The sequence below is a fragment of the Notolepis coatsorum genome (assembly GCF_963971535.1).
Source record: "Notolepis coatsorum genome assembly, chromosome: 6".
In the NCBI taxonomy this organism is placed as follows: domain Eukaryota; kingdom Metazoa; phylum Chordata; class Actinopteri; order Aulopiformes; family Paralepididae; genus Notolepis; species Notolepis coatsorum.
In genome coordinates, this window is record NC_140170.1 from 168482703 (window position 1) to 168496336 (window position 13634).

A 13634-nucleotide genomic window follows, 5' to 3' on the forward strand; every position below is an offset into this window, starting at 1 on the left:
CTGCAAGAGCTTGAGAGCAGGTTCTCATGAGTTGGAGAACAACTTATGAGAGGCATACAGGCATGTTATCCAGCCTCAGACCAGTTTGGAATTGCTGCAACCCCTCGCCACACATTACAATATCCAACTACTGCCAGAGGAGATCACAGTTGCAAAGTGTTTCCTGGCCAGGACAGGCAGAGATGCAGTCCCTACTATCCAAAGTGTCTTTTCCCTCCTGGATGATAATAATAATAATAATGCATTTTATTTATAAGGCGCCTTTCAGGACACTAAAAAAATTAATGAACAAATTATAGGATCAAATGAAAACTACTACTTACTAAAAATGGATGTTTAAAAGTACTAAAAACCAACAAAAAATACCAAACACTAACAAACATTCAGCACAGACAATGGGGATGCTGCCATTAAAACAAAAAAGAAAAAGAAAAATGTAAAAAAAAAAAAAATCTTTTTAAGCTCCGGGGATAGGAGAAAAACATCCGGGGCTAAAGCCCCGGAAGCCCAGGGCTAACAACGCCACTGCCGCACCTCCCGGGCAGCGTGTCGATGTGTCCTTGAGCAAGACACTTAACCCCTAATTGCTCCCGATGAGCAGGTTGGCACCTTGCATGGTTGCCCCCGCCGTCGGTGTGTGAATGTGTGAGTGAATGGGTAAAAATGTGAGGAACAAATTGTAAAGCGCTTTGGATAAAATCGCTTATAAATGCAGCCATTTACATAGGGGTCTCTGAGAGAGTATGTCATTAAATGGGGTTCTGCTGCCCAGTGTAGAATCACAGAGTATTGCTTTTTCAGGCACAACATGTCTGTCATCCTAGGAGATGGTTCCAATATGATTTTAATAAACATAGCCACAGTTTTCTTTTTTTCCAAGACATAACAGGTTTTGAAATTATTAGCACAGCATATGTCTTCTTCAAAGCCCTCTGATTGCACCAGGTGAGAGGCCAGGACCAGCATTCAACTCAGAAAAGACCTGGCAAAGTAAGAATTTACCATGTATTGAAATAAATGAAAACACAATCACCATGTAGAAACCTGCTAAACTAAATAAAATAATAATGTAAAATAAAATGTATTCATTCTTTTTTAAATAAAATAAAAAATACGACGACCACCATGTGATACTTTAGAATAATTTATTAGGAACTTTAATTGAAATTTCCACAGAAAGAGACATAAAACAAATGATAAAAGTAAAACATTGTGATAAAGCTTGTAAAGAAATAGCCCAAATTAAAACTGTTGTTCAAGAGCTCATAGCCAGAGCCTCAAGCTCCGTTTCAAAGCATTGGCCATTTTCCATCAAAACAAAAACATAATCATCATTAATTAATCATCACTGTACAGGGGGAACAAGATCTGAAAACAGAAAAATATATTTTTTTCTTCTTCTGAAAATAAGTCTTAATGCCGCAGAATTAAGTAGTCTCCTATCACCAGTAACAGCATTATCATTTGTAAAGGTAAAAAATAACTTATTGCTTTATTGTAAAGTTTAAAAAAGTTACAGTGTTGGGTGTCCAGCAGTAGTTATGTGTCCCAGACAGTCTGAGAGAGGTACAAAAAAAGGCCCGGTCAGGAAGTCTCTGAAAGTTGGCCTGTTGCTCCGATCTAACGTATTCAGCTGTACAGAAGGTCTACCAGGCTCCGAGTCAAATACAACATCGTTTTCACGCGTTGAATTTGTGAAATAGCACCCCCCCACCCCCCTCCCTGCCAGACAATGCCGTCTCTACCAAAGTCCTTTCTATAGGACTGACTGGGGATGAGGCCCTGTTCCATTTCTGGGTCCTGGACCAAACCCTGTTTGCATATCTCTAAATGGATTTAGTGTTTTAAATAATAAATGTGTGTGTCCCATGAAAACTGTGTAACATACTGTTCACACCTTCCCGACTTGATTCGCTCTCGTCTGCTGAAGGCAGAACGGGGGAGGGAGGGAGGGAGGGAGGGGGGGAGGGAGGGAGGGAGGGAGGGAGGGAGGGAGGGAGGGATGCAGACCGAACCGTGGAACCATGCCAATCGTTATCAGTACCAAATAGTAGTTCCATACTACACCTTGAAGTATACGCACAAACATTCACTCACACGCTCAGACACAAGCACATGCACCTTCAATAGTCAGAAAAGGACAAAACATGACTGTGATGTTATGTTTTTTTTTGTTTCTCATAATTGCTTCTCTAAGAACATCCTTCATTTGTTTTCAAGGTCGAGAGCGCCGTGTGAGAACGCCACGTGAAAGAATGGCAAGATAAACAAACACAAACACATTAGGAAGGAAAATTGCGCAAAAAATATATATTTACTCCTTTTGAAAAAAAACGCGGTAGTGAAGTCAATCATCGTGGCCCAACGATCTATTCAGAGCATTACTTCCTCCTTAAGCCAATTCCTTATTCCAAATCAACACACGGTGTAGGTGTTGATGTTACGTTTCACGATGCCTCTAGGTGAAGAGCATCCGGCCAATTATTACAGTGACACTAGAGGCAAGGAAATTAATAATAAAAATGTAGACTTAACGAGACTTAAACTTTTAACGTAACAGATATGACCGACTTATCCATAAAAAAAAAAAAAAAGTTTAGGTTATACAACTTAGGTCTATAGCACTGTGTTGACACAATGCTGACCAATGCAATGATGAGATGACCACAATGGATGTTGGTGACATCCAGTTAAATTGCTGCCAGTACCGTTTAAACCCTTTCCAAACCAACCAATGACATGCCAACTGGTTGAGTAACCCCCTCCCTCCAACCCACTATATACAATATCTTACAGGAAGACGTAAGAAAAACATTGCTTTCAAACCAATTACAGAATAAAATACCTTACAAATTATCATTATTACCGTCAATATTAATAACAATATTACAAAGGTTTGCTTTAAAGACTACCAAAATATACATTTTAGTTTTTTTTTATGATTCCTGTGACATTTCAGTTAAAAAAAGGAATTTTGCCTGTTGTCGCGTTTGTTCTTCCTCTGATAAAATTGGTCGAGTTTCTTTTTAGTCAAAAATTAACCCGCCGTGCGCAGCATCATATCTTTCTCTGCTGACTTCAGTAACATATTCCAAGGATTTCATGATAGAACAACATACAGTATTAAAATAAAATAACATGATAAAAAAACTCATAATAAGCTAAATAAGTAAAAGAGTCCTTTGTGAACTTGCCATCAATGCAATGAATGGTTTTAACAAATATTATTCATGTTTTTTTTTTTTTTTTTTGCAGTTTTCTTTTTTCAAGCCAGAGCTAAATGCGAAAGGAAATAATATTGTGACTCTAGTTATCAGCCGACATGAGGACATTGTGACTCTAGTTATCAGCCTACGTGATAACTGGACAGAAGTAAAGAATATTGTGACTCTAGTTATCAGCCTATGATAACTGGACAGAAGTAAAGAATAGTGTGACTCTAGTTATCAGCCTATGATAACTGGACAGAAGTAAAGAATAGTGTGACTCTAGTTATCATCCTACATGATAACTGGACAGAAGTAAAGAATATTGTGACTCTAGTTATCAGCCTACACGATAACTGGACAGAAGTAAAGAATATTGTGACTCTAGTTATCAGCCTACATGAGGACAGAAGTAAAGAAGGGACATGGGGAACATTATGTTGAAGTGAGATTAGTAGGAAAACACAATTCAGGGTTTAAAAAAAGGTCTTCAGTCAATGGGTGAAGTCACAGGAAACCAGGGCCTTGGTAAAGCCTGTGGCTGCCAATCAGATTGTGCCACTAGTGGGCACCCAGCAGTCTGATTGGCTCATCAGCAGAGGGGAACTCCTCCCATGTTTGTGTGTTTCTTCTTCAGTGGTAGCCATTTGTGAAGGCAGTAGCAATCAGAGGACCCTGGAGATATACCAATAGAAAATAATATCAATACATGTTTAATTATTAGTTCATGGGAGTATAATACAATATTGATTGATGTTTAATTATTATTCCATGTACTGCGGTACTATAGTGATTATGTGGTAATATAGTGATAGTAACTAGTAAAGTGATAGTAATCAATATATTACCTAAACATGGCAGTAGTTTATAGTCTTGTGTTTCAAACTCTGAGCACTAGGTTGCAGTATTGTCAGAGATTCGACCTCCAAAGTAATAATGTAAACACAGCGGCAAAATAAAAAAAAATAAAAAAAGGTTTATATTGTATTGCCATATTTTTGCCAATAGAGTTGACTGAAATAAGCTTAAGACAAGAAAACGTTGGTTGACTGGCAGCCGCACATTTTTCTGATCAATTGATTTGTCCAGATTTATTTTTCCCATATCATGTTTCATAATCACAGGCATGCATGTTGCCCCCCCCCCCCCCTGCCTCAAGAGGGAATCGTTATATCATAAGATAATAAGATATATACACTCAGCTAATGCTAGCTAACAAATATTGGTGATAAACCAATGTTTTTTTGATCATTTGGAAAATATTCTGATGAATAAAGTTCTATTTTGTGTAGACATTTTTCTGATAAATGAGGTTCTATTGTGTAGAAATTGTTCTGATAAATGAGGTTCTATTGTATAGAAATTGTTCCAGTTATTTCAACCTCTTATCTTTGAGCATTTTGTACCCAATTTGTTTTATGTTGTAATGTCAGTGTTATTCTTTTTTATTACAGTGTTTTTAATACGTCTGGTTACATTGGCTCTTTCATTTTCTGAAGTAAAATGTGTGCGTGCGTGTGTGCATACGTGCATGCATGCATGCGTATGTGTGTGTGTGTGTGTGTGTGTGTGTGTGTGTGTGTGTGTTCATAACCAGAAAGGCTGACAATGGTGATATTATGCCAAACCAAGAACTAACTTCCTGAAAATAGCAGTGCTTTATAGAGCCAGTATAATTTGGAATTATTTACCTCTTGATATCCGCAAAGAAAAAAACTAAATATTGTTCAAAAAGAGACTGAAGATGCACTTATTAAATGTTTGATGACAGGTTGTTTCATTTTCTTTGTTTGTTTAGTTGGGTTGATTGGAAGCTTATAGAGATGTTTTGCTTTTGGTTCATGTTTGTATAGGATGACAATAACTCTTTAATAAACTAGATTTGTTTTTATATTTTTACTGTATCAATTAGTGTATGTTCTTCTGTTAATTTGACTTATTTCAGAATTTTTTTTGTTAAATATATTTGTATTTATTTACTGTATTAATGTATTATTTGTTGTAATGTTGATTGTGTGTGGATCCCAGGAAGATTAGCAAACTGCTACGGCATAGTCCTTTAAATAAACAAATGAACAAGGCGTGGCCCGAGGCAGCGGAAACTGTTTGTGAGGGTGAGAAAGATCTATCCTCCCACAACGACTTCCTGCTGATGTAATCACAATGGGCCTCATTCAACAATACTCTCTTATTCTTTTTCTTATATTCTTGCTTACCTGTCTGTTAAGAGAACAATAAGAAAAGCCACCTTTTCATCAAGCCGTTCTTAAAGTCCAAATCTGTTCTTACCCAGGTTTTTTGAATGGTGAATCCCACTCATTCTAAACGGGAATGCACGTCCTCGCGCAAGTCATTTGCATACAGAGACACGCCTCGCGGGCTCATTATAATACGAGAGCCGTGTGCAGACTTGGGTCTGCATTGTATATGAGCAGATCCCCCGGCCGTATTCGAGCGCTGGAGTGCTTTGCGATGGATCAAAATTAGATAGGAATCAAATGTATTGTCATCATACAGCACCTATAGCTATATAGTGGAATAGACTGTATTAATATAGTAGTAATATAATAGTAGTTGCACGCTTCTGGCCACCTCCCGCAGTGCGCACACACACGTACTGTATATACAGTACGTGCAAAATTAATCATTCCAGCAAAGTAGGCTTTGTCAATACTGAACGACTTGTCAAGAGCCAATCGCACAGTAGGTTGGGAAATACTTAACGGTTAAGCAGCCACTCATCTGGCTCTGCAAATAGATCTAGAGTCTGAATATCTCCGCATATAAGCCTGACTGGCAGTGCACATATACAGTGCGTGCTCCAAGTCAGACTGGATGGCACATCTCTCTCAAATCCATTCTGAGAACGGAACGCAGTGCCCGCGACGTGGGTCAAAGTCAGTTGTTTATTTTACATTTTTTTTTACTGTTTGCATACGAGGTGGTCCGCAAATGTTCTTGATAACAATCTAGTGGTCCGCATAAACAAGAAGTTTGGGAACCACTGATATAGACGATCTCTAAATATGCATTTTATGCTACGTAGTACTGTATATTTACTGTGTAAATGTCATGATATATATCTGTATATCTGTATGTTGTGTATGTCATAAATGTCATTATGAATTGAAAATGGGGGACCCTGATGTAAACAAGACGAAAGTCTTTCTCTGGTCTGCATCCCCGTAACAATTGTGTGTATTGAGCTGTACTGTATTGTACCCATTCTGCAATCTGTTAATAAAATCTTCAATCAATCAATGGCCTGGGCGGCCAGAGCATAACTGTTCTAACAGCAATATATAATCCATTTCAGACAGAACGCACGCAATAAGTTATAATAATAATAATAATTATTGAAAAGTTCTGTATTTTTTAAGTCGTATTTGGGGGCAATTAACCAATGGTATGCTTTTTTTTTATTTTAATAAAATAAATTTTTTGGTACGATTTTTATGGGTAAGAGTGCTCTCGGCCACTCTTAAAATTTGGTCTTGCCTGAGAGAAAAGCAACAATAAGAAAACATTGCTGAATCCCAGGTAAGAACAAAATAAGAAGAAATGCTAGTTAAGAACTAAATCTGTTCTTATATCGCTTCATGCATGAGGCCCAATAACTCTGTACCAGGTAATGGCCGTCTCTACTGTCAACACACCTCACTTGTGGGAGCTCCGCTGGCAGGGCCCCACTGCAGCTCCACGCCTCTGTGACACAGGCTTAACAGTGTCTCACAGACAGCGAGGTTACCAGACAGTTAACTAGCTTAACAGTGTCTCACAGACAGCGAGGTTACCAGACAGTTAACTAGCTTAACAGTGTCTTACAGACAGTGAGGTTACCAGACAGTTAACTAGCTTAACAGTGTCTTACAGACAGTGAGGTTACCAGACATTTAGCTAGCTTAACAGTGTCTTACAGACAGTGAGGTTACCAGACAGTTAACTAGCTTAACAGTGTCTTACAGACAGTGAGGTTACTAACTTACCATACAGTTAGCTAGCTTTAGAGTGTCTTACAGACAGTGAGGTTACCAGACAGTTAGCTAGCTTTAGAGTGTTTTACAGACAGTGAGATTACCAGACAGTTAGCTAGCTTTAGAGTGTCTTACAGACAGCGAGGTTACCAGACAGTTAGCTAGCTTTAGAGTGTCTTACAGACAGTGAGATTACCAGACAGTTAGCTAGCTTTAGAGTGTCTCACAGACAGCAAGGTTACCAGACAGTTAGCTAGCTTTAGAGTGTCTCACAGACAGCAAGGTTACCAGACAGTTAGCTAGCTTTAGAGTGTCTCACAGACAGCGAGGTTACCAGACAGTTAGCTAGATTTAGAGTGTCTTACAGACAGACAGCGAGGTTACCAGACAATTAGCTAGCTTTAGAGTGTCTTACAGACAGCGAGGTTACCAGACAGTTAGCTAGCTTTAGAGTGTCTTACAGACAGTGAGGTTACCAGACAGTTAGCTAGCTTTAGAGTGTTTTACAGACAGTGAGATTACCAGACAGTTAGCTAGCTTTAGAGTGTCTTACAGACAGCGAGGTTACCAGACAGTTAGCTAGCTTTAGAGTGTCTTACAGACAGTGAGATTACCAGACAGTTAGCTAGCTTTAGAGTGTCTCACAGACAGCAAGGTTACCAGACAGTTAGCTAGCTTTAGAGTGTCTCACAGACAGCAAGGTTACCAGACAGTTAGCTAGCTTTAGAGTGTCTCACAGACAGCGAGGTTACCAGACAGTTAGCTAGATTTAGAGTGTCTTACAGACAGACAGCGAGGTTACCAGACAATTAGCTAGCTTTAGAGTGTCTTACAGACAGCGAGGTTACCAGACAGTTAGCTAGCTTTAGAGTGTCTTACAGACAGTGAGGTTACCAGACAGTTAGCTAGCTTAACAGTGTCTTACAGACAGCGAGGTTCCCAGACAGTTAACTAGCTTTAGAGTGTCTTACAGACAGACAGCGAGGTTACCAGACAGTTAGCTAGCTTTAGAGTGTCTTACAGACAGCGAGGTTACCAGACAGTTACTAGCTTTAGAGTGTCTTACAGACAGCAAGGTTACCAGACAGTTAGCTAGCTTTAGAGTGTCTTACAGACAGCGAGGTTACCAGACAGTTAGCTAGCTTTAGAGGGGAGCATGTCTATGTTCCCCGGGTCCTATGTTCCCCGGGTTCTATGTTCCCCGCTTTGATTGATTGATTGATTGAAAATCTTAGACCACCAGCCCTGATTCCAAACTCTAACCTTAAAGGGGAACTCCAACATTTTGGGAAATTAGCTTATTTAACATCTTCCCTGGAGTTAGACAAGAAGATACATACCTTTTTTGTCTCTGTGCGTGCATTTAGCTTTGGGAATAGACGCTCCGTTACCATAGCTTAGCTTCATCACTGGAAGTGAGGCAGATCCGTAGCCTTACAGTGCCTTACAGTGTATTGTAAGGTCTGACATTGACCAAATTTGATATGCATGACCTTGGTGGGCTCTAGTTCAACTCCTGAAAAGGGGGTCAATGTCAGACCTTGCAATCAAAAGTTAGGGGGCGCACTGAAATTATGGCAAGGGTTATTAGCCCCCTAACTTTTGATTGCAAAGTCTGACATTGACCCCCTTTTCAGGAGTTGACCTAGAGCCCACCAAGGTCATGCATATCAAGTTTGGTCAATGTCAGACCTTGCAATACAGTGTAAGGCACTGTAAGGCTACTGTCCTGCCTCACTTCCAGTGATGAAGCTAAGCTATGCTAACGTAGCGTCTATTCCCAAAGCTAAATGCACGCACAGAGACAAAAAAGGTATGTATCTTCTTGTCTAACTCCAGGGAAGATGTTAAATAAGCTAATTTCCCAAAATGTTGGAGTTCCCCTTTAACCAGTTCGAAAGAGGGCCTAAGCTTAACCGTTCGAAACAAGGCGGACATTAATAATTAATAAAATAATAAAGATTAATAAAATGTTCAATCTATTAATCAATCAAAGCGGGGAACATAGAACCCGGGGAACATAGGACCCGGGGAACATAGGGATGATCCCTCTTTAGAGTGTCTTACAGTCAGCGAGGTTACCAAACAGTTACTAGCTTTAGTGAGTGTCTTACAGACAGTGAGGTTACCAGACAGTTAGCTAGCTTTAGAGTGTCTTACAGACAGCAAGGTTACCAGACAGTTAGCTAGCTTTAGAGAGTCTTACAGACAGTGAGGTTACCAGACAGTTAGCTAGCTTTAGAGTGTCTTACAGACAGTGAGGTTACCAGACAGTTAGCTAGCTTTAGAGTGTCTTACAGACAGCGAGGTTACCAGACAGTTAGCTAGCTTTAGAGTGTCTTACAGACAGCGAGGTTACCAGACAGTTAGCTAGCTTTAGAGTGTCTCACAGACAGCGAGGTTACCAGACAGTTAGCTAGCTTTAGAGTGTCTTACAGACAGCGAGGTTACCAGACAGTTAGCTAGCTTTAGAGTGTCTTACAGACAGCGAGGTTACCAGACAGTTAGCTAGCTTTAGAGTGTCTTACAGACAGCGAGGTTACCAGACAGTTAGCTAGCTTTAGAGTGTCTCACAGACAGTGAGGTTACCAGACAGTTAGCTAGCTTTAGAGTGTCTTACAGACAGTGAGGTTACCAGACAGTTAGCTAGCTTTAGAGTGTCTCACAGACAGTGAGGTTACCAGACAGTTAACTAGCTTTAGAGTGTCTCACAGACAGCGAGGTTACCAGACAGTTAGCTAGCTTTAGAGTGTCTCACAGACAGTGAGGTTACCAGACAGTTAGCTAGCTTTAGAGTGTCTTACAGACAGTGAGGTTACCAGACAGTTAGCTAGCTTTAGAGTGTCTCACAGACAGTGAGGTTACCAGACAGTTAACTAGCTTTAGAGTGTCTCACAGACAGCAAGGTTACCAGACAGTTAACTAGCTTTAGAGAGTCTTACAGACAGCAAGGTTACCAGACAGTTAGCTAGCTTTAGAGTGTCTCACAGACAGCAAGGTTACCAGACAGTTAGCTAGCTTTAGAGTGTCTCACAGACAGTGAGGTTACCAGACAGTTAGCTAGCTTTAGAGTGTCTTACAGACAGCGAGGTTACCAGACAGTTAGCTAGCTTTAGAGTGTCTTACAGACAGTGAGGTTACCAGACAGTTAGCTAGCTTTAGAGTGTCTCACAGACAGTGAGGTTACCAGACAGTTAACTAGCTTTAGAGTGTCTCACAGACAGCAAGGTTACCAGACAGTTAACTAGCTTTAGAGAGTCTTACAGACAGCAAGGTTACCAGACAGTTAGCTAGCTTTAGAGTGTCTCACAGACAGCAAGGTTACCAGACAGTTAGCTAGCTTTAGAGTGTCTTACAGACAGCAAGGTTACCAGACAGTTAGCTAGCTTTAGAGTGTCTTACAGACAGCGAGGTTACCAGACAGTTAGCTAGCTTTAGAGTGTCTTACAGACAGCGAGGTTACCAGACAGTTAGCTAGCTTTAGAGTGTCTTACAGACAGCGAGGTTACCAGACAGTTAGCTAGCTTTAGAGTGTCTTACAGACAGCGAGGTTACCAGACAGTTAGCTAGCTTTAGAGTGTCTTACAGACAGCGAGGTTACCAGACAGTTAGCTAGCTTTAGAGTGTCTTACAGACAGCGAGGTTACCAGACAGTTAGCTAGCTTTAGAGTGTCTTACAGACAGCGAGGTTACCAGACAGTTAGCTAGCTTTAGAGTGTCTTACAGACAGCGAGGTTACCAGACAGTTAGCTAGCTTTAGAGTGTCTTACAGACAGCGAGGTTACCAGACAGTTAGCTAGCTTTAGAGTGTCTTACAGACAGCGAGGTTACCAGACAGTTAGCTAGCTTTAGAGTGTCTTACAGACAGCAAGGTTACCAGACAGTTAGCTAGCTTTAGAGTGTCTTACAGACAGCAAGGTTACCAGACAGTTAGCTAGCTTTAGAGTGTCTTACAGACAGTGAGGTTACCAGACAGTTAGCTAGCTTTAGAGTGTCTTACAGACAGCGAGGTTACCAGACAGTTAGCTAGCTTTATTGTACGGGGACTTTTAACTGGGTTTACAGTTTACACGGGAAAAGGCTTTTAGCCACAGAGATTTGCACAACATCAGCGTTTACAACACGTACTTTGGTGTGATTAGATCACCAGCAATACACTGCAGGAGGAGAGTGTGGAAAGTGACTTTATATACCAAACCGTTTTCGGCCTGGATGTTTTCAGACATTTTAAATGTCTTTTTAAAAAAAGAGAAAAATCTAACAAAAAAGATCACATGATCCTAAAACGTGTGTGTGGGTCTGTCCATGCATGTAGTGATGTTATTGAGTGAGAGACTTACCCCGAGCCCATGGCCGAACCCAGCGCTGGGACTGGGGCTGGCAGCGCTGAGGTAGCTACTGAGGGCAGACTCCTGGTTCATACTGGCTGCATACAGGTCAGCCATTGGCCCAGGGCTGCTGGTGCCCAGGTACCCTGCACGGGAAGGGTTGCCTGGGGGGGGGGGGGGGGGGGGGGGCAAAGAGGAAGAAAGGATAATTAAAGAGAGGTATGGATGCTAATTGTGGACTTCACACCATCATTTTACTGTATGCACACCATAGCACACCAATTATATAAGGATGCGCACGCACACACACACACACACACACACACACACACACACACACACACACACACACACACACTGGTTGACTTAATAATGCAAAAACCACCTCTTTAAATCTTGCACTAACCAGAGATGTGCCTATAATTTATAAATAATAAATTCAATATTAATTCAAAACATGAACATCAACTAATCGACTAACAAATTCTCGGTTGACTAAAACCAAACTGATCAATTAATTAATGAGGGCAGCAGCCCCTAGTAAGCGGTTTCTTTTTAATTCTGGGAACCTATTCCACACGTCCAATGGCTGATGGTTGGTTCTTAGGGTTCCTCCAGTTTGCTCTGAACTAGGAAAAACGGCCTTTTCCTTTGATGCTTCCAACACCTGGAATGCCCTCCGACAGACTCTGAAGCTGTAGGTTCTTTCCTTCTTTTGCTGCCTTGTTGTGCCTATACGAATGAATTAACTGTGTCTTTGTTTTGTAAGCTGGCTGTAAACGAGGGTAGCCTCAGTGTCACACGAGTTGAAATAAAGGTTTGAAATGAAATTAAACGACTGGTGCCCATCCATACTAGCTATTGAACTCTCTCTCTCTCATACCTCTAGCTACTGCTGCTGCTGCTGCTGCTGCCATTGGTCCGTATGCCGTCAGGGGAATGGCTGGTGAGAGAAACACATTCACTGAGGTCAATGTCACTCACTCAAGTCTCACTGGGATGAAGTCACCTGGTTGAGGGGGAAAACAAGCGACTAGGTTGATCATTGAAACCTAAACCAGGTTGAACCTTACACATTCAAATATAAATGATAATAAAAAAATGGTGTGGTTTGGTTCCTGGTTAGATTATCAACATGCAGAATGGTAGCTTAATATGTAAGGTAAGGTAAGGTAAGGTAGGATAAGGTAAGGTAAGGTAAGGTAAGGTAAGGTAAGGTAGGATAAGGTAGGATAAGGTAAGGTAGGTAAGGTAGGTAAGGTAAGATAAGATAAGGTAAGGTAAAGTAAGATAAGGTAAGGTAAGATAAGGTAAGGTAAAGTAAGATAAGGTAAGGTAAGATAAGGTAAGGTAAAGTAAGATAAGGTAAGGTAAGATAAGATAAGATAAGGTAAGATAATGTAAGATAAGGTAAGATAAGGTAGGTAAGGTAAGGTAAGAAAAGGTAAGATAAGATAAGGTAAGGTAAGATAAGATAAGGTAAGTTAGGTAAGGTAAGATAAGGTAAGGTAAAGTAAGATAAGGTAAGATAAGGTAAGATAAGGTAAGGTAAGATAAGGTAAGATAAGGTAAGATACGGTAAGATAAGGTAAGGTAAGATAAGGTAAGGTAAGATAAGGTAAGATAAGGTAAGATACGGTAAGATAAGGTAAGATAAGGTAAGGTAAGATAAGGTAAGGTAAGATAAGATAAGGTAAGTTAGGTAAGGTAAGATAAGGTAAGGTAAAGTAAGATAAGGTAAGATAAGGTAAGATAAGGTAAGGTAATGAGATCAATGCCCTACACAGCATGGTTGGAAGAGAATGTACAACTGAACATCACATTGTGAAATAAAATAAAATAAACATTAAACAATATAAAATACATACAAAAGACAAACACATTCTCATTTCATTTGTATCTTTTGTAAAAAGAATATTGTATATTATAGAGACTGATTTAAACCTGTACAGTCAACCAAATGAGGTGCAGCCAGTGGCGCCACTCTCCAATCAAATCAAATACATCAAAGATTTATATCACCAGTTTCTTACATTTTGTTACCGTCAGCAACAAGAGCTCTATGGAGCACGAGACTGTTCACTGAATGAAGAGAACAGTACAACTCAGTGCCACTAGGTGGCAGC

At 40.3% G+C, this 13634-nt stretch overlaps 1 protein-coding gene across 2 annotated transcripts in view; it reads right to left on the reverse strand.

Moving 5' to 3' along the window:
- Nucleotides 1–1128: 1128 nt before the first annotated feature.
- Nucleotides 1129–13634, reverse strand: part of LOC311231099 (RNA-binding protein Musashi homolog 1-like) — a 74823-nt gene continuing 62317 nt past the window's right edge. For both annotated transcript variants that reach the window (XM_084317588.1, XM_084317587.1), the window contains 3 exons: nucleotides 12392–12451; nucleotides 11521–11672; nucleotides 1129–3881 (listed from right to left, as the gene is read on the reverse strand). In XM_084317588.1, coding sequence (XP_084173714.1) covers nucleotides 3840–3881; nucleotides 11521–11672; nucleotides 12392–12451 — 254 coding nt within the window. In that variant the 3' untranslated portion in view covers nucleotides 1129–3839. The remainder of the gene's footprint in view (nucleotides 3882–11520; nucleotides 11673–12391; nucleotides 12452–13634) is intronic.